This window comes from Crocodylus porosus, unplaced genomic scaffold, assembly GCF_001723895.1.
Source record: "Crocodylus porosus isolate Cpor-Errol unplaced genomic scaffold, CroPor_comp1, whole genome shotgun sequence".
Classification (NCBI taxonomy): Eukaryota; Metazoa; Chordata; order Crocodylia; family Crocodylidae; genus Crocodylus; species Crocodylus porosus.
The window spans coordinates 1,939,266-1,960,358 of NW_017728950.1; the positions used below are offsets into that span (position 1 = coordinate 1,939,266).

The window sequence follows — 21,093 nt, forward strand, 5'->3', positions numbered from 1 at the left end:
GACCCCGGCGACCCTTCCCAGAGATACATCGCCAGTGTGAGTGGGTGCTCACTGGTGCACCCAGCATAGTTGATTTTGTTTTGTTTAACCCTTATTAATAAAATTAAGCCTGACCTTTAAAGCGAGCATGATCTGCGTAAGCCCGACTATCAAAAGATCCTGTCCACAAGAATCATTGACTCCAAGATGAGTACAAGACAGTGTGACGAAGTAATTAGCAGAGCTAACTGCACTTTGTTGTTTGTTAGTAGGTGCAGCACAAACAGGTCCAGCAAGGTGATACTCCCTACCTATGTGGCACTGGTCAGTTTACAACTAGAGTACTGCATCCAATGCTGGGTGCTGCAATTCAAGGATGTGAACAACCTTGAGAGTATCCAGAGGAGAGCCACTGTTACGGTTAAAGGCATGCAGGGAAGGTCTTATGAGGAAAGGCTGATGGGGGGATTCACCAGGGGGAAGGCAGCAGGGAATAGGAGACGCTGTTTACCAAAGCACCCCTTTGAAGAGCTTCATGGTGAGGGTTGCCAGAATCTGGAATGAGCTTCCAAAGGGAGGTAGTACTCTCCCCTACCTTTGGGGTTTTCAAGAGACTGGACAAGCACCTGGCTGGGGTCCCATGACCCCAGCACTTTTCCCTACAACTGGCAGGGGGTCAGACTCCATGATCCTGTGAGGCCCCTTCTGACCCTAGCATCTATAAGTCTATGGTGTTGTCCTTTTTTTTTTAAAAGGTAATTTGAAAGCAACAGATAATTTGAACTCTCAGGTCACACAGGCAAGGAAGTAGGGAAAATATTACATTTCGATGGAGATAAGTCTTTCAATAAGCAATGCTTTTAAAATTTACTCATTGTTCTGTCAGAGCCAGATAAGTCTGAAGCCAGTTTGTTCTATATTAACTAGTCCTGCCACAGATTCTGGACTATGCTATGTGGGGACTCCAATAGCAAAGAAATGTTTAAGAATTTAAAAAGAAAACTGACCAGATATGTAATGAATTACTGACCACAGAATAAAGAGACCTGAAGCAACTGCACTGTTTCCATGCGTATTCACTATATTTGGCATAATATAGTAGACTAAACAAAAAACACCTTTCATTTTAAACAAATTATCTTGAACTTTGTCCAGTACAGAACCCTTACATATATGTTAGAAAACAAAACAAATTTCAAGCAAGGGAGTTCAGCGTATGGCTAGATATTAAACATTCATCAAGTGTGTAACATCCCCTTTCACCAAATAGGCCTGGAAAAATGCTGAAGTATAAAGTGATTGGACCATGGAGATTCGAAGGAACAACAGGCATTGCAATAATTAAAATTTAAATCAAGAATTACCAACACTTGCATTTGTTCATTTAAAATTGAACCAATGGTTTATTCAAAGCATCTATTAAAATCACAGCTTTTTTCCTCTCCTGTTATGTCATGCCAAACTACGTTACAAAGCATAGAACACTTCAGAGATACTTTTATATAACCAAATAAGAATCATAATAAAAGAGCAGTATTCAATGCTTCAAACAAATTTACTTCATATTTTTCCCCTCAATTTTTTGTAACTTTTACAAAAATGAAGCCGCTTTAATATGCTTACAGCTAGCACGCTTTTAATATTAGAAGAACCTCTCTCTTTCAAGGTGTCCCTCAAACTAAACCATTACAGCTGAAACTGGTCAGGGAAAAGTTGTTACAATAAAAACCATGGCCCTGATCCTGCAAACAACTGGCATTACACTGTGCCAGCATGGAATAAAAGTCAACAGCACTCCTTATGGGTACAGAGGCCTGTTCAAGAATGGCCAATTTAAAGGGAAGGGCCCTGGACGGGTGATCTTCGCTTCAAAACCTATTAATCAGGTAGTTTTATGTAGTTAGGACATCTGAGGTGATGCGAGTAGCAGTTTTGTTTATTTTATGTAAGAAACAAAAATCACAAGACAGCCAAATAAAATTACAATAAATGGACAAAAAATTAAGAGCTCACTGGAGATAAAAATTGAATCTCCGATTTAAACAAGTGCACCATCTCAATTTTAAATCTACTGGCTTAATAATATCCCAAATACTATTACAGGCATCAGCTATTAGGAAAACTGAATCCAAGAACTGCAGCAGAATGCAATTTCTGAAGCATCTGTTCTTATAGTCAGTTGAACAAAATCTTTACCATCTCAACTATTTAACCTACTTTTCCTTCCTCTCAAGGTAAGAAAGTGGTTCCTTTACATGCTTCTATTTTCTGGCATTTTGAAGTAAGGAAGGAATCTAGAGCCGGGTTACACATTCTGACATATACAAGCAGTTGGTCTAAGAATTTGGAAGACAGAGTCTGATTTGTTGTTAATATCCCACAAATCAGTAGGATTCCTTTTTTGGGCATATTGGTCTATTTGCCAAGAAAATTATTGGCATAACACGATGATTCTGATTATAGTATGCTCAGAAGAAAGAGAAAAATGTAGCCATGAAACAAAGATATGGTAAGTTACATAAAACTAATAAATGATGACGATGTACTGCCTACTTCTCTCTTTAAGCTTTAGATTGCAGCAGTGTTCTGTAACTTCACTTATTTGGAAAATACATGAATCCACACAGTTTAAAAAGACACACTTGCAACTATCTTTGGAAGCTTTTTTCTAATTGAAGAGCAAATATTTTTGCAGTGTTTAATTGATAGCTGTACTACAGTTAGTGAACACAAACTTGGCATGTTATCCTGAAGTAAAGCAATAAGGTGGCTTTATGCACAAAAAAAAAAAATGGAGGCTTCTATTTGCTAATAACCATATAAAAGCAGTACTTTAAAAACTTAGTGTTTGCTAACAAGAGATCTAAAATAGTTTACTACAAGTCAATACCACCTGTAAATACCCCCTTTATTAACAAAAACAAGTGCCAAATCTCATTACAGGGTCTGAAACATCTGGAAAAAAAATATCATTTGTTACCAGCCATCTAGACTTTGCAAGATTATTCACTTATTTGCAGATAAGCCCAGTAATGTGCAAAAGTTCCCAACATTATAAGTTAGAAATAACAAGTGCTACTCCAACCAAAAGATTCTGCTGAGATCAAGACCAAGATTTAATATGGAAGTCAGTCTCATAACTTGGGCAGTCACAGTGAAGATCCTGAACTGTTTTTATAGTTTTTACCTTAACCAGTTTCTTCCCCATCATAAGCTGGAATATCCAATTCGGCCCTCTTATTGGTGACAGTAGGTATAATAAAATACAATCCTCCTTCCCCCCCCCCGCCAAAAAAAAACAAACATTAGTTGCATCACTGCTTGCACTGTTTGCAAACATACCACTTCAAATAAAATTGTTTAAATAGATAAATAATCTCCCATCAGCCTTCTTTGGCCAAATGTACCATCCTGCTATCAAAACAAGCATCATGTTCAGAAAGTGCTTCCTGTGAGAACTGCTTTAAATAAGTGAATTAACCTTGCAAAATCTAGTTCTCACAAACTGCAATTTGTTTGCCCTGCACTGTGCAGTCCCATATTTACAAAATACTTAAAAACTTTACATCCGTCTTTTACCATATAAAAAAAGTGCATTTCTCTCGCCCCACATTGTGGGACAACAACATTCTTCATAAATTCTACAGAATAGCAGCCTATGAAAAGCAAATAAGGTGCTTAGCTTATGCCCAGGTTCTAACTGGTTAAGTACCACCAGGCAGTACATTTCATCTATTGGCAGATTCAGTCCCTATGCTACTGTAGCAGCGGAGCTCCAGCCACGTTTGCAAGCTCAATAAGAGCAAGCGCCCCATGCAGGCGCTCTCGCTGCTCTTGAAGACGGCGGCGGGCAGCTGAGTGAACACTGTTTTTCTCCTCCTCATCATCTTCATCAGACTGAAGATACTCCAGGGGGTCTTGCTGCTCTTGGTCGGTTTTCTGAACAGTTTTACTTTTCAAGGTAGGTGCACGCTGCTCTCTAGTCTCCCAGTACCTGTGAAGCCAACATTATACAAGTTTTAGAAGCACTATCTGCTTCACGTAATAAGCTCCAATCAAAAAACTAACAGCATCTCCCAAGCTCATCTTAAACAGGATTGGATCATTCCATCCTCATTGCTTATTTTATAGACCTTATTTAAGATTTACACAAGCTGAAAAGCTCTCCATGTTCAAAAGTGCTTTTCTTAAAAAAAAGTAAAAGATTTATATCTGTGACCTAAATTCTTTTTACATGTTGCTATCAGGCCTCCAGAGTGCTCTTATGCTAAGAACTGCTTTCCCTTGTACATGTGCATTCACCAGCATGAGAAACAAAGCACCAAAAAAAAAAAAAGACTACATTAACAGCTGCTGTAGAAACATGGGTCAAGTGAAGCAGGGAGCTGAATATAGCAGGGCAAACAGGAAATCCATCCCAACTAGAAACAGTCCTCTGGACTGGCAGCTCTATTTCTTCATCTAGAAGTTTGAAAAGGTAGGCTATGAAAGAAGAATCCAACTAGTCAGACAAATTGCAAGAAGGGAGCTCTATCCCTTCTGGAATAGAGGTTCTCAAAAGGCATACTGACACAATCAGGAAGAGAAATAAATACTTCTTTCCCCTAGGATTATAAAAAAGGAGCCAGGAATAATAGTATATCTGATACAGACAGAAATAGTACGATGCAAGTAAAGCTAGATTTCTCCATCATGGCCCACCTATCTGCGGTCAATACATTAGAAAGCTGCAGAGTTTGACCTAAAGAATGGATCATTAAAAAAAATAAAATTAAATTAAATTAAAAAAATCCTTGATAGAATTGCATAAAAATAGCAACAGCAAGCAACTATCATGAGCATTAATAAACCCCCACACAACACAGTTTTGAATCTCTTACTGTGAAAATGAGGTGCTCACAACTTAAACTTACTTTGCTAGCCACTCAGCAACGGCTTTATTGTCAGCTGTCTGTTTTTTACTCAGTCTGTCAGTAAGCTCCTCCCTCTTCAGTCTTGCATATGGGTGCTTAGGGCAATGGCGGTTTGCATGTGTGAATCTGCTTAAACAGCCTTAATTAAAAGAGGAATAACATAAATGAAAAGACATCATCCCTGTTCCTTTAACATTTCACTTTTAAAATAATTGTTAAACTTTCTTCTTCATAAAACCTGGATTCAATTCAGCACACAGCATGCTGTACATTAAGTAATTATTTAAGAATACACTTTTAAACTGACACAATTGTGCAGTTGGTTTTGTTTCTTTTTTAGAGAAGGGGAAAAACTAATAAAAGGCAACCCCCCCCAAAAAAACAAACAAACAAAAAAACCAAACCAACTTAAAAATTGAGATCCAGGACATCAGTATATGACAACTCTAGTAGCATCAAACGCATCCAAATGGTACAAGTCTCTTTCTGATGGCTCACCGTTCTCCGAGCAGACAAAAGGCTTTTCTCCTGTGTGTAGACGTTGGTGGGTTTTGAGCTGCCCACTCTGAACAAAGGCTTTTCCACAATCTGGATAGTCACACAAATAAGGCCTTTCACCTTAAAGGAAAGAGGTTGAGCAGAATTAAGAGCCTGGACATTTAGTGGTGACCAATGACTCAGTGCCTGGGTAGGAGATACTCTCTAGTCACTAGGAAAAACAAATACTTTGTGGAAAGATGATAGTAGCATTCACTTCTACACCAATATGTTCCAGCTTTAAAAATCGACTAAAATTTTAGATGTTAAAATTTGCTCCTCACTTTCCTTAAGTGTTTCTGTTATGTTGCAATCATGTCTTACAATCAAATGAATCTCACAGGTTATTGTGTAAGAAGACCTATAAAAACTATATGGTAACCTATCAGCAACAAAGGAAGCCAATAAAACCAAGCATAACCAAAGTACCATCAGATATATGACCTGCACGGAGAAAACACTTATTCTAATCTTTTGGTTTAAATCTGAGGTGGTGCTTGTATACCAGAAACATATTTGAAAAAGTTGTATTGAAGACACTCTTCACCGAGTTAATTATTTATGCTATGACAAAATGCAATATAGTGAATATTTACATAAAGGCTGTACTTTCAAGTTACTTTTCTTCATCATTTACAGGATGGCATTTAAAGTCACACACTACAGGTTTAAAACTGTTTATAGTTCTGCCACTAGGTGGTATCTACAGACAGACTCATTCAAAATGCTGTGCTGTACTGGCTAGCACATGCAGTTGCCACCAGTTATTTCAATGTTAAAAATTCTAGGGCCAACTCCTAAGGTCCATGTATGAGCCTGAGCATCATGCATTGATCCATCCATTTCCAAGACAGCATGCTGCTTCCAGAGCACCATTCGCATTTCTTTCTCAGCAAGTCCAAAAGTTGAGCATGGATGGAATGGCCTAGTATGTACAGAATGAAATGCATACTGTGCTGCTCAGTGGCATCCCTCTGCTCTGCTCTAGGCTTCAGAATGGAAATTAGAGAAATCTGGCATCTGATACTGGAGTTGGAAGTTCTGTTCGCTCTCTCTGTAAAGAATACTGCAGTACCAGATGACCAGTCAGTCATAAAAGACTCAACTGCTAATTCCATGCTTTTAGGAAATCTTCCTTCTTTACATAGGAAGGGGAAAGCCTTAAGAAAAAGTTCCAGGAAGACTGCAAGAACTTCGTATTCCTTCTCCCTCTCAGTACCACATCTACACCTATCAGGGGAAACATTGAAGACACCCAACTGTGCAAGTCACCACAGTGCAAGTTTGATTAAGGACTTGAAGATCTAGGGACTGAAGTATTAGGATAAAGGTAAGTGTAAAGCAGCACAGCACTTAATAGTCATGTAGCAACTATGAAACCATGATTCCTACCTTCTTGTGTACTACGGGAAAAACTTTAAAAGGCACACAGGCAGGTGACATAACGAGTTACTATATTTAAATATAGTTTAACAGGTATAAGCATACTGAAATAATCAGGGATAAAATTAATGGAAAAAAAAATATTAAGATTGTGTCTTTGGCCCATAAGCTTCAGGGATAAAAGTTTGTCATCAGTGAGGAAAATTAAACACAAAAACCATCTTGTGGTCAAAAGGAGAGAGGAATTTGTGGTCAAGTATTATTTGATCCAGCAAGCAAGGCCACAAGAAGCAAATTACAAAAGTTAGCCTGGGCATTATTCATTTTCTGAAATTGGCCCAGGCGTACAGGGAAGGGGAAGATTGGGTACACATCTTTTGGTCAAGTCTCATTTCTTTTAAAGTAAAACCTTTTTTTATGATAAAAACTGAGAAAAAACCTATGGCTTTTTCAAATACATTTTGCTTTTAAAAAGTCTTCACCTTTCTAAGCCAACATTGATTTTTTTTTTTTTTTTTTTTTAAAGTTAAATACCTTGAGTTCAGCCTTAATTCTACAACCCAATCCAAAATTTTATTTTACAGTCAGATAATCCCAGAATGTGGGTGTGGTCAAGAAGAATGAGGAAGAACAGCAGTCTGCTTGAAATGCAATCAATTTAAGATCATTAGAAGTAGTCCACTCCGAGTCTCTTGCCAATTCTTATACCTTTTTAAACATTTTCTCTTTCTGTATCCCCCTTTCATTGTCATGTGGAATCAGCACACAAATTTTAAAAAAAGAACAGACATATTGAAAAGAAAAAGTCCATGGGAATTAAAACACTTTCAAGTACATGCAAGTCAAAAAAAGAAAATCCACTTTCCCCTTCAGTTACCAGATGTAACCTGTAAAGATTGATGACATGTATTTGTTCCCCTTTTATTATGGCAGCCCACATTGCTCTGCCATAACAACTCCAATAAAGATGTGTCATCACCATTTTTGTTTTAATTTTGTAAACACAATTCACTTACCAGTGTGAGTTCTTTTGTGTGCCTGTAAAGATTTCTCTCGTGGAAAAACCCTGTTGCAGATGTTACAACGGATTCTGCTGGAAGAATGTTCTCCCTCATTTATTAGATCCCGAACTGTATCTGCTCTTGGTCGACCACGTCTTATCCCATCCTGTTAAAACAAATATCATCCAAAAAATGAAATTTGCACATATTTTACTCTTAGCTAGTACATTAATTCAGTCTGAGGAAACATTTTCTGGCCCACAACTTTCCATAAAGACATTTAGACTATGCAAACAGCACAAAAATAAACAAACACATAGGCAATAATAGCTTTATTCAGTCTTTTGAAGGAGACTACATCATTCTTAGGCTTATGATTTTTTTTTTTTTTTTTTTTGCAACCAGGATGTACTATTCCTTAATTTAGATGGAGGCAAGCACTGTTGTGAATGATGGAGATTTAGACTAACTTTCAAGCACAGTGATTTTGGAGAACTGGGAACTAGGCAGTGGCCAAGATCACTGAAAAAAGGGTAGAGGCTACATGTTGTCATCTCTGTTCAAGGACAGAGCATAACCTTTCCATCATCACAAATACCATTTTACATCCATTTCTCCTTCTGAACAGGAAGATCACCTAAAAATGCCCTGACATTACAGTTGTGGGAAGATTATTAGAAAGACCTACATTTTTAAGGACCTTTTTTTTTTTAAACATTTCAATATTTAAACAAAAGCCCCTTCATATCACAGGACTATTCCCATTGCAGTAACAGTTCACCCCAATCCCTTTGCTTTCTGAAACAACTGAAAAAGAGAACATAGTAGAACAAGGGGAAATTTATCATCAAGGCTGTACAGCCCTGCTTATAAAGAGAGGCTGTCCACATACACAGTTCTTCAGATAGTTAAATTACTTTGGCATGTTTCTTTTATTCTGATCAAAAAAGGCGACAGGCTTTGCATGAATAGGTAAAAGAGAAAGGCTCCTGAATATATCAATTTGAGACTAATGACAACTCAGATGAAGTTGTTCTTTCCATATCTATCTTGTAACTACTTGGGAGACCAGAGAGGCTTAAGGACTACCACTGTCACTGCCATTGTCCAGTGACTCTGGGAAGTCTAATTCCTATTTTCAGTAACAGTCACAGCCACTTTGGAAACTCATTGTAAAAAAGCAAAACAAAACAACAGCTTCCAAGATGTAACAAGCCATACATCACATTAGAGGGGCCTCAACTCAAAAAAGCATTTTGATGTGCACAGCACCCGTAGACACAACACCCATCACCATCCAGAAGGAATGTCAGAGGCGTGTATGTGGGGGGAGGGACTGATGGAGCTGCCAGACTTTGGCAAAGCGCTCTCACATTGCGATCTGCACCGTGGTTAGCACTGCACGTCAGGCTGGGCTGCAGGAATACTACACAAATCACACTCTTGTTAGTTACAAAGAGGGATGAGACGCGAAGTTAGAAAACCAATAATAAAAATGCTATCGTGCATTATCCAACACCGCAGTGCCTCTGAGCATGGCCTCTGGTTGGGTGTTTAGGGAGAGGTTTTGACTGGAACAGGCCATTTCATCCAGGGGCAGGCAGTGCCAGCTGGGAACAACTCAGTATGCGCGGGGGCACTGCAGTGGGGCAGAAAAGGAGCTTTGAGTGGTGCCACCTCTGAACCACTGGGTGTATGCGTGTGGCACTGCAGTGGGGGTGGAGAAGGGGCTTTTAGCGGAGCACCAAGCCCTGTCCTTGCTGCTATGCTTATGGGGGAGGGGGGGGAAGGGTCCCGGTGGTGGGTCACAGGCACAGAGCACCCCTCCGTCGCTGTCACCTCAGGCTTCCCGCCCCGCCCCCTCCGGCCATGCAACGCCAGGAGGCCCCGCCCCCCCGTCGTCAGGCGCGCTGCCCCACCCCCCGCTCGATCGCCTGTCGGAAGTGATTTTGGCGCGCGGGCGCGACGTCATCAGCCCGTAGGGCGCACCCGGAACTGACTTCACTTTAAATCTCCGCGGGGGCGGGGGGGGGGAACAGATATGATTCAATCTTTAAATTAAGAGGCGCGGGAAGGGCGGAGGGAGCCGAGGGGAGGTGCGAGCGGACACCGACCCTCCCATGCCCAGCCTAGGGAGACAGCCCTCCCCACCCCCACGGCCCGAAGGGAGTAGGGGATTAACCCCATCGTGCCCGGCGCGCGAGGCCTGCTCCGGCCGGGATCACCTTCAGGTGGCTGCCGCCGCTGCTGCTGTTGCTGTCCGGGCTGCCCGCCTCCTCGTCCTCCCCGCCGGCGGGCCTGGCCGCGCCGCTCCGGAGTTGCTGGGCGGGCGAGGGGGCGGCGGCGCCGCCGCAGCTGCTGCTGGCAGGGCCGCCAGGGCTGAGCGTGACGTTGTGCGCGTTCTCCCCCCAGCGCCATGGGTACACCATGAAGTCGCTGAAGCCGGGGCTGGTGGGCACGGGTGGGGCGGGCGCCGGCTCCTCGCCGCCGCGTGGGGGCTTGATGGGCGTCGTCTTGATCACCGACACCAACACCCGCTTCGGCGAGTCCTGGCAGAAGACGACGGGCGGGCCCGCAGGCCTCTCCGCCATGGTGCTGGCGCGAACACGGGGGGACGCGCCGGGGGCGGCTCAGCCCCGCTCTCCGGTCCGCGGCGCCTAGCACTGCCCGGCCGCCTCAGCCGCTCATCGCCGCCGCGCTGCGCAGTCAGCGGCGGGCGCGGGCCATGGCAGCAAACGGAGGGAAACGCCACACTGCTCTTCCGCGCGCCCGGCGCAGCCCAGCCTGCTGCCACGACCCCTGCCAGCCGCGGCCCCAGCTTTTCCCGCGTTACATTTCGCGCCTGGGCGGAACCAATCAGGGAAACGGCTGTTACGTCACCGACCGACAGCCCGCCCGGCCAATCGACGGCTGGAAGCGAAGGACACCACGCCCCCACAGGCGGGGCGCGGGGGCGGGGCTCAGCCTCGCCCTTGCCCCGCAATTGGCTGGCTTGCTTCATGGCTCACAGAATTCGAAACCGCTCGCAGGCCGCCCGCTGAGAAGCCGTGCCCTGGCCCTAGCTCCGCCCCCCTCCGCGCCCGACGCGTGCTGGTTGGGCCGCCGGAGGCAGGAGGCGGGTTCTGCGGAGGGGAGTGGGGCCGCCCCGCTTGGTCGAATTTAGCGCGCCTTGTTGTTGTTTCGCGGCTGCGGCCAATGGGGGCGCGCGGGGGGCGGGGCGCGGCTTCCCGCGCGCCTGCGGCGGTTGTGGCGTCTGGGCTGCCTCGGCATCACGTGCCCCATTTAAAGGGGGGCGGGGAGCCTGCGGCGCCATTGCGGCGGGTGTGGGGTTTACTTCACGGCTTGTTTCGCTTTACCCGCCCTGCGCGGTCGGGCCTATGAAAGATGCGGCCTGCAGAAGGCCGGGTGGCTGCTGTGCTCTAGAGGCGCCGCCCTCGTTTTGGTCCCACCTGTTCCTAAACTCAGGCACTGTCACTTCGTCTCTCGAGGGCAGGGCAGGTTGCCGAAAGTGCCGCAAAAGCCTCGGGACCCCTATGGCCAACGTCCGCTTGCTGCAGAGGATGTTAAAATGCACCGGAGAAATCCCGGGAACAAACCTACCCCTTGCTACAGAGCAAGCAACTGCCCCCCAGGCCATACAAATCTGCTCGGGGTAATTGCTTTCTGATCCTCAATATGGGCATCGGCTTTGTGCTGAGTAGAGGGCAAGACCTTCTAGCCAGGAGCCCCCAGCTTTAAGTCGCAGGAGCATTGGTACAGCCCACTCGAAGTCGTTGGCTGTGGCTGCAGCCAGCACCCGCTGCCTCGGGACAGGTGTTGTGGCAGGAGGGGGAGAAAATTCTTTCCAGGCAGGATGTGGCAACCAGGAGAGCAAAGAAACAGGAAATGCTGTATGCACGCTGGGGGATCCACGCACCATACCAGAGCAGGTTCTTTGGGTAGATGTGAAATCTTTTATTAGGTCAACTAAAAAGTTGGAAAAATTGTTCTTTGCAGGCTTCTGGGCACAAACACCTTTCTTCAGGCACGGGGAGAATCTGCTGCTGTTTTGTGTTCTCCTGGGTGGCGTAGAAGACAATATAAAAAATGACCTTCCCTATGCCTGAAGAAGAGCTTTTGCGCCCGAAAGCTTGGAAAGAAACATTGCTCCAAATATTTAATTTGTCTAATAAAAGATATCACATCTACCCAAAGAGCCTTGTCTGCCTGTGTCCTTAGAGCAACACGGCTACAACTAACACTCCGCCATGCACCATATACATGTGCATGCACCCTCTTTCTCTCTTGGGATGCATGCACACAGACTTTCTCTCTCTGGGGTCAGCAAGCATAACTCGGCGCACATACATGCACAAGCGCGCATACTCTCTCTCTCTCTCTCTCTCTCTCTCTCTCTCTCTCTCTCTCTCTCTCTCTCTCTCTCTCTCTCTTTCGGGGCAGTTAACATCACTCCATCTCTCTCCCTACAAGTAAGCATAACTCCAAGCACCAAATGCTCTAACCAGGAAGCCAGACCTCCTCCAGTATCCTCCATAAACTAATGCCAGCTGCTTTTGTCTTTTTTCATAGATCAGCTTCATCACTAGATACTCTTTGTTTCATAACTAGAGGACCTCGCCAGTTGCCTTCTGCCCCTGCTTCCTTTGATCCTATGTACTAAACCAGCTCTGCTTCACTCTCGAACTGCTGAGTGGGGTCCTCTCCTGATAGCCACCTGTTTTAGGCTGCGCAGCTCTTCTCATTATTTCTCAGAGCTGTAGGGTTAGGGGTGGGCATGGGGAGAGCTCAAGGGCTTTCTTCAACAGTTGTTCTTTACAGAGTACTCCAGCACAGCTACTCCTAGATCAGAGCTATTCAACTGGTGGCCCACCAGCCACTTGCAGCTCATGAGGAGCTAAATTTTGGCTCCTTGTCTTCTGCACCAGCAGCTACAGTCTCTGGGATCCCCCTCCCTCTTCTGCCTTTGCTGAAGTGCAGTAGTGTATGGCATTGCCAGGGTGAGCTGTGGGTGAGCCACAGGCACACAGTGCAGCATGTGCATGTGTTGGGGGCCAGTGTGCAGTGAAGCAATGAGGAGGGGGAAGAGCCATGCAGTGGGTGGAGGGGGGCATGACTGCACAGTGCAGCATTGGGTGGGAGAATCTGTGCAGCATGTGGGCAGAGGCCCATAGCTAGTCCTGGTGCTGTCCCCAGCCACTTAGAAGTTGGACAGCCCTGTCCTAGATCATCCCTAACCAATGCTTGTCAAATCTTTCCTTGAACACCTCCAACAGTGAGCATCCAGAACTTCCCTAGACAGTCTGTTTCACTGCCTCACTGTTTTAAGAGAAGTTTTTCCTGATAGCCAATATAAACCTACTTTGCTTTTCATCCTTCCCTGCCATTGCTGCAAGGCATCAGGGAGAAGAGCCTCTGGGGCTCAAGGCTGAGAGCTAAGGCTTTCAACTTTGTGCCCTGCTGCCACGGACGTGGTTGGGCAGGTTTGGGAGCCAGGTACCACCCTGCTTGGGGGAGGGGGTAAAAATCTGGTGTGGCTGGCCATGAAGCCAAGCTGGGCTGGGCCAGAACCTCACCCTGGCAAGGCACCAGGGAGGAGAGCCCTAAACTCACAGTAAGCTGCTAGAAGGCTGACATTCAAGGACCTGTGCTCCCTGAGCCCAGGATTTCTCTCTGTAGAACTCCACAGTCCTATTTCCCAGGGGAAAAAATAGTTTAAAAGCCACTCCAGCCAGATTGGGTCTAGAGGTGGCACTGGTATGAAATCACAGCCTAGTCTTAGGATCGTGGCTGGTAGGCTCATCAGGTTTTGGTCTACAGTTAAGGCTACAGTTGTTCAGGCTCACGAAGTAAGGGTCAGTGTTTTGGCTTAGAAGGCACTTGCAGGCTAGAGTTGGAGAAGTAGTCGGTAGGGCTAGGGTTGTATTGAAGCTGTTCTACATGTCCCTTTGTTAGAGGGTTGGGCTGAGTTATGCTTGCATGGAGCAATAGGTGTGGCTTTCCAATCCAGCCAGCAACTTGGCTGTTGAGAACTGAGCAGCCACCTCTTCCATGAATAAAGGAGAGGAAGAGAGCCTTGAATTTATGTCATCCACTGACAGGCACTCAGACTGGGGCTGAAGCTACAGAAGGATGACATTTTTGAGACCTGAAAGTAGAGACTGTTAATTTAACTCCCAGGGGGTATGAAAATAAAAGAAGCCCTTGCTGATAGCCCTCTATGGCCAGCCCTGCCCTTTCGTAGCTATCCCCTTATAGCTGCCCCAGATTATTGTATCTGTTGTCTTGTGGTAGGACGCAGTGCTGAAAACCCATTCAGGTCAGCTCCAGCTCTTTGCTTATCTTCCACCTCTTGTGATGGTCTCTGGGTCAGGCTGGCCACAAGGGGATGCTAGACAACAGTGACCAACAAGAACACTGGGACATCCCCAAAGATCCAGGGAAAGCCATGTAGGACTGGACCTTGTCATTGGGGGTGTAACAGGAAATGAAGGGAACACTAGCCCTCTTACCAGAAAGCAGGCCGGTCCCTTTAAAACCAGAACTTTCTGGGCACAGCCTGCTGGCAGGGTAGGGGTTAAAAGCTAAGCCTTGCTGGCTAGTCAGATGACTTGAAGGGAACAGGCCAGAACTACAAAAACCCTGGACTTGGTGGCAGTTCTGGGGCAGCAGCGGGGGGAAGGGGTTTGTACATAATAGCTCCATGAAGATGCTTGGCTGCCTGTCCAGCTGCTGTAGGGGGAACTCCTGATGAGTCCCAGAGAAGCTGTGGCAGTCCCACAAGGCGGAGCATAACAGATGGTGGGAAGCAGGAGCACCGAGCCATAAAAAAACATAAGCTGGCATACTGCCTTCTTTAATTTTTTATTTTATTTTATTTTATTTCATTTTTTAATTCTTTTTTTGTGGTTATAGCGTATGGACTTCCATTTTATATTTTGACTGCTAGATTGGTGGTTTGTGGTCAAGGTAGTAGGGAAGGAGGAGGCCTCATTAGCACCTTGGGGCACAATCATAAAAGGCCAAATGGCTTAGTGCACTAGTGGGTGCAGCCATATAGGGCCAGTAGCCTAGAGCTGGCTGCAGGACTTGGAAGCTGGGTCCCAGTGGGGGGATCCTGGCTAGTAGCCTGAGCTATAAGAAAGGGCCAAGCCTGAGGAGGCAGAAGACCCAACAACTTGGTGTCCAGGAGGTGCAGGGTAAAAGGGGGCCAGAAGGCCTGGCTCCATACTGAAAGCAAAAGGAGGACCATGGGCCCAGAGAGGATTAAGGAGCTAGAGTAGGCTTGTCCAACATAAGGCCCACAGGCCGCAATGGAGCCCACCAAGCCATTTTATCTGGCCTGAGGTCCCTTGCTTGGGACAGGAGAGGAGTCCTGGCGCCTGCTTCGCACTCCACAGCGGTGGCAGTGGGACTGAGGAGAGGCGGGCAGGGCCAGCTCGCAGGCCCCAGCGGCAGCGAGGGGAGGGGAGCTGCTTGCCCCCGCAGGGCCAGGTTCGTCACGTGAGCCGGGTCCCACTGCCACTGCCTCGAGGGCTGCATGGCACAGGGCTGCCCCAGCCATGCCTGACTGGATGAGCTGGGGACAGCACCTGCAATTTCTCCCCTAGCTCCGTCCCTTGCCCCTTGCGCGCGGCCGAGGGAGCTGCAGCATGGCCTGCACCTGCATGCGTGATGGACGGAGGCACCAGGTAAGTTCCTGCACAGAGCTAGGGGCGCCTCGGGGCCGGGCCGGGGGGCAGGCAGTTGCCAGAGCCGGGTTGGGCTGGAGGCAGGGGGAGCCCGGCCCAGAGGTGCTCTACATCCAGCCACCTTCTTGGCAGTTCAGGTCCTGCTAATGTAGCCTGCATGGCTGAGGATGGGGGTCTGCATCCGGTCGCTGGGGGCGAGGATGCCAGTTGCTGGCAGGGAGGATGCACATCCAGGAGTGCCCGTGCTCCTGCCCCGCCTCCCTGCCCTGACACGAGCCCGTGCCGGTGCCTGTGCCCTGCACTGCCGGAGTGGCCCCATGCAGGAGGCCAAGCAGCGGGTGCTGGCACTGCTGGCCCGCGCCTGCCTCCTCACCTGCCCGCTTCAAGCCAGCCCCGCTGCCCTGCCCTGCCCTACAGCAAGGTGGAGCCTGCTCCCCCGGCCAGTCTCCCCCCGGGCACTGCGGCTCTCCAGGCCTGGTCGCCCATGCACGAGGTCCCAAGGGGGCCACTTCTCATGTGCTGCTGGGGATGGGAGGAGCCTGGCTGGGTCTGCACCGGCCAGCAGAAGTGGCAGTGGAGCTGTGTGCCGCTTGGGACGGGACGAGCCTGCGCCAGTCAGTCCCAAGCGGCACATGGCTCCGTCACTGCTTCTGCTGGCTGGTGCAGACCTGGCCGGCCTCCTCCTGTCCCCAGCAGCACATGGAAAGCCGGCTTCAGCTGCATGCTGTACAATAGGCAGTCTCCCACTTGTAAGAACATTTAAATAATATTTACATCAAGATATGGCAGGCGAGTAAAGGCAGGATACAAGACGAAAGTGAAACATTAAGGGACTTCAAGGGTGCCCCTCATAGACCACTACAATTCTGCTGGGGAGGGCAACCTGTTACAGGGGGCCATCAAGCCCTGGCCCCTATTTTGTAGACCTGCCTCAGCACTGTGCTCCAGAAATAAGGCATGTTATAATAATAAGTTAATTGAGGAAATATTTAGGCTAAAAATAAGGACAAACTTCTTTTTCATACAAGTATCTAGAATCTGGAACAGAGTCCTGGTAGAGGTGGTATAGTCGCCATCCCTGGAGGTGTTCAAGAGGAGGCTGGACAAGCACCTTGTTGAGTTCATTTGAGCCTAATAACCTCCTGCCCAAGGCAAGGGACCGGACTTGATGATCTTACAGGTCCCTTCCAGTCCTTCTATACTATGGTTCTATAATATTGCATGCCACAGTTTCTCTGATTAGCTGGTACACTGAAAAAGAAAGGGTTAACTGTGTTTGGAACTAATGCCTAAGTGTTGTTTTAGTGGGTAAAGGCCACCAAGCAAGAGAGAGCTAATTTGCCCCTGTTGACAAATCAAGTGGATGCTAAGCTTTGTTCCACTTTTGACACTCATGCCATGTATTCATTTGAAAAAAGTAATCATATCCTCTGTCAATCTCCATTTTCTTAATCTAAATAAGGTAAACTCCTTTAATCTTCATTCATAAGAAAATGTCCCCATTCCCATAACCATTGCAGTGGCCTTTCATTGTTCCTGTCCAGATTAAATTAATCTGTTTCAAATGCTGGTGACCAGAACTGCAGACAGTATTCTTGATGGAGCCTTGCGCAATGATACTAATACTTTCTAGTGCTTACTAAATGTATCCCTAAGTATAGTGAATAAATACCATAAGTATACTAGATGACAGTAATCTGGTTAGCACCAATCTTTTTGGATGCTTCCATATGCACTGTGGCTGTTATCATTTCCTGATCAGAACTGTTGTCCTATCAAAAAAAAAGAAGAGCTGCCTTCACTCTCAACAACCATTTTGTTTCCTGCCTTCACCTTTTTTAAAAAGGTAAAGATCTCACTTTTCGGCTTATTTTTTTCAATATTGCAGTCTACTTAATCAGGTTAATTTTCTGTGTGGTGCCTTTCAACTATCCAATCTTCATCTTTTCAATTAACAAGTTTTGGGGTTTTTTTTACGTTAAGCAACCCTCCCCCACCCCCAAAAACAAAACACAAACTCAAAACGCCCCAAAACAAAACAAGTCATCATGGTACATGGGGTATAGCTTGTCACTGAAATGAGCAACAGTGATTATCCAACTATCATAAATGATTCAGAAGTTTTAGTACTGATTCATAATTAACCTACAGCAACTGTATTAATTTTAAACACTATAAAATATAGTCACCCTAGCTTAGAGTGTGTGGAATTGTTCATATACATCAAGAAAATTACTTGCTGAGCAAGTTAACTTTTCTAGCTTATTCAGTATACTAACAGATTTTATCCATTCTGTGATGTTTAGAATTCTGGGCTTGAGGCCAGTCTCTTCTGATGCTTTTGCGGAGGAATAGCTGCAAAGTTAGTTTCTTATAGTATTTATCTGTTGACACTTTTTCCCAGAAGCCAAAAGCATATTGAAGGATTCTGATTCAACATGTTTAATCCAAAATGTATTAAACCCAATCCTCTTATAGTGATCAAAACACTTGGGGCCCCTGGTCTTTTCATACGGGGACCATAACTGAATTGATCTATGTGGCGTCTCTAGTGGGCGTGGTGTGTACTGTCCTGTCCCCGTTTACCTGGGTGCCCCCTCAACTTTCCTCCCACAACTTGCTGTACTAGGTGAAAGGAGGGATTCAGTGGTGTTCTTCTTCTCGGGTGACCCGGTGACGGAGGTACTCATGTTTGTGCCGCAATGTTCCTCGTGGCTTCGCCTCCCCTACACCCCAGCCACTTGACAACTGCTTGGGTGTTGCTTCTGTTGTTCTGCTGTCCCCTGTTAGCCCCTTTACTAAGGGGTCAGGCATCAGCTTCAGCACCGATGGGTTGCCCTGACCCCTCCAGCTGCCTGACGTTAGGGCAACTGGAGCCCCCCGACCCTGGTGCCAGAGGGCTAGGCTCCCGTGATCTTGTGTCTTTCTCTCTCTCAGAGAGAGAGAGACACTCTTATGGAATCCAAAATTCAGGCAGCTGGGGATCGGTCTTCCCCAGCCTAATGCAGGGACAGTGCTCCCCCTGCCCCAAGTGCAGGAGCAGTGCCTGCAGCCACGGTACTGCCAGCCTCAGGAATCGCCTGCCTGGCATGCTCCCAGCTGGCTCTCTCTCCCTCCCTCTCTCCCTTCTGGCTTCTGGCGGGGTTTTTAAGCTTCCTGTGGCAGCGTCCCCAGCTGCTGCAATCAGCCCAGTGCTCCCCAGCCTCAGATGCAGCTGATTAAAGAGCCAGCATAACGCTGGCTCATGCGGCCGCGGCTATGGTTTAGGCTTTGGCCACGCTCTAAAAGGTAAGTTTTCTGGGGTGTGGAGGGCCTGTTTGTTCCCTGCGGGGGTTCACAGGGTTTCCCCCAGTTCCCCTGGTACCTGTGGGGGCTTCTTGCCACCACAGTCTATAACAAATGTTGCAAATTAGTAACCAGAGCTGAAAAGGGATTTAGGCACAATGATCACTAAAATGAGTAGGAGTCACAAAAGTATGTTTGTAGATTTGGCCTAAATTTGCATAATTGCAAACAGGTACATGATTTTGTATCCCAAGAAAATTCCCAAATGTTATCTTTGCCTGGAATTGGACAGGATAATTCTTAGTTTTACACCACATGGTTATAATTTTTTAAAGCTGTTTTAACTGTTTGCCTAAGCATTTACGTTGTAATCACCAACAAGATATCTCATCTCGTGCTATCACTGCAAAACTCTGATTTGCATCCCTTCCAGTCAAAGTACCAATCCTATGTCTGCTAGCAATAAGCACGTTTTTGTATTAGGAAATGAATGTAACTTAGCCACATTTTGTGTGCTTGTACACATGACAAAACTTGCCTGTTTTTGCAGTTTAATTGCATCACTTTGCAAGTGCAAAAGGAAGAAAAAGGTGGGAAACTGTGGCTTTTCATTTGCAGGCTGGCAGAGTGCTTCCCCCCACCAGCCCACACACACATCTGCTGCCCCACACACTGGAGAGCTGAAGCCTGGAGCCAGGGGGGCAGTGGATTGGGGCTGAGAGGCACTGGGTTGGAACTGGCCATTGATTTTTACAGATGGGTCCTGGTACTAAAAAGGTTGAGAACCACTGTTTTATATCACACAGATCAGAAACCTTGACACAAATAACTAAATCCTGACACCTCCTTACTACATCCACAGCATACAGAATCCACTTAGAACAGAACCAATGGTGCAGACAGTAGAAACGCATCCATAACTTCACGTGAGGGAACTGTAGTCTGCAGGAGTGCTGTCAATGTCACAGCTGAAGGCAGAACAGGGAAATGCAGGGCAGAGTATTAGTATAACTATGTACAGTCACTAATTAGCCCTTTGTTCTTCCTAAACAGTCGGAAACCCACATTCAGTGCTCCTGTAAGTCATAAATTGTATCATTGGCTACAGACCTAGTGTGTCGGCACTCCACGCTCTGGAAGGGTCAGCTTAGTTCATTTCTTCATGCCCTTTCCTCCCCCTTCCCCAAGCTAAACACAAGTTTTAAAATAATTTCTCTTTGCTTGTGTATATAAATGCATATAGATCAGAGACAGTCAAATATGTATGAAAGTAACATTAGATTTCAATAAAGCATATGTGTACTGCAAATGATATAATGGAGTAAAGGTAATACTGAGTGATTAATATGGCTCTGTGATTACTGTTTGCTCTGTTAACATACAAATTAAACATATTTACAGTCAGGCTTGTCTGTATATTTGATTATATGTCTCCCATCTAATCCAATTATAAATTATAATTCTAGTTCTTTTATGTAAAACAAGGGACTAGGCAAACAATGAGACTGGACAAGTGAACTGATATAATTTCTGATACCATAACTAGACTAATCCACAATGACCCATTCCATTCATTGAATGGTAACTGATAGCAAAGGGAAAGGAGTGACCTTTGTCATTTTTGTACTGCTTGAAAATGAGCTACAGGACAGCAATAGATATGAAGTGGAAAGAGGAGAGAGAAGAAATGAAGAATGTCCAGAATGCTTGTGGGATAGAGAGCGCAAAACACTGAATGTTCATTAGGCAACACAGAAATATAATTTTCCATATGTAACTTAATTTTATAAAGAATAGTTCCAAGTGATGGCTGATGCTTATTATGTGATACTAAATACACTTGCTATAGATTTTTCACAGAATTTAATACTGTTTTTGTGCTATACTGTATTATACAGAGCATAGAAATTATTTAAAGAATGGTAGTGTAGAAGTGATGTAACGATGATAGTTCAGAAATTATGCAAGAGGAAAGGATTTCTTAGTGTTATATCTTTTATTGGATTGGCTGTGTAGTTGGGATAAAGTTAAGCAAGTTTTGAATACAAGATATTCTTCCTCTTTGTGGGTGATTACCTTATATTTGGTTTAGAGAAGTAGAAAAATAGTTTTTTATTAAATACAATCTAATATTCAGAGAAACCATAACAGGATAGGAAACAGGAAGCCAAAATAAGACCTTGGCTAACATGTTTCATAGTTTCATAGTTTCTAGGGTTGGAAGGGACCTGAGCAGACCATCTAGTCCGACCCCCTACCATGGCAGGAAAGAGTACTGGGGTCAAACGACCCCAGCAAGATGTTCAT

General features: G+C 45.7%; 1 protein-coding gene across 1 annotated transcript; it reads right to left on the reverse strand.

Annotated features, from left to right (window-relative positions):
* Positions 1–1,361: 1,361 nt before the first annotated feature.
* Positions 1,362–10,633, reverse strand: ZNF367 (zinc finger protein 367). Its single transcript, XM_019555358.1, has 5 exons — positions 10,039–10,633; positions 7,829–7,979; positions 5,391–5,510; positions 4,893–5,031; positions 1,362–3,973 (listed from the first exon to the last, which is right to left on the reverse strand). The coding sequence occupies exons 1-5, from the start codon at positions 10,402–10,404 to the stop codon at positions 3,736–3,738; spliced, it is 1,014 nt and encodes a 337-aa protein (XP_019410903.1). The 5' UTR covers positions 10,405–10,633; the 3' UTR covers positions 1,362–3,735.
* Positions 10,634–21,093: the final 10,460 nt, after the last annotated feature.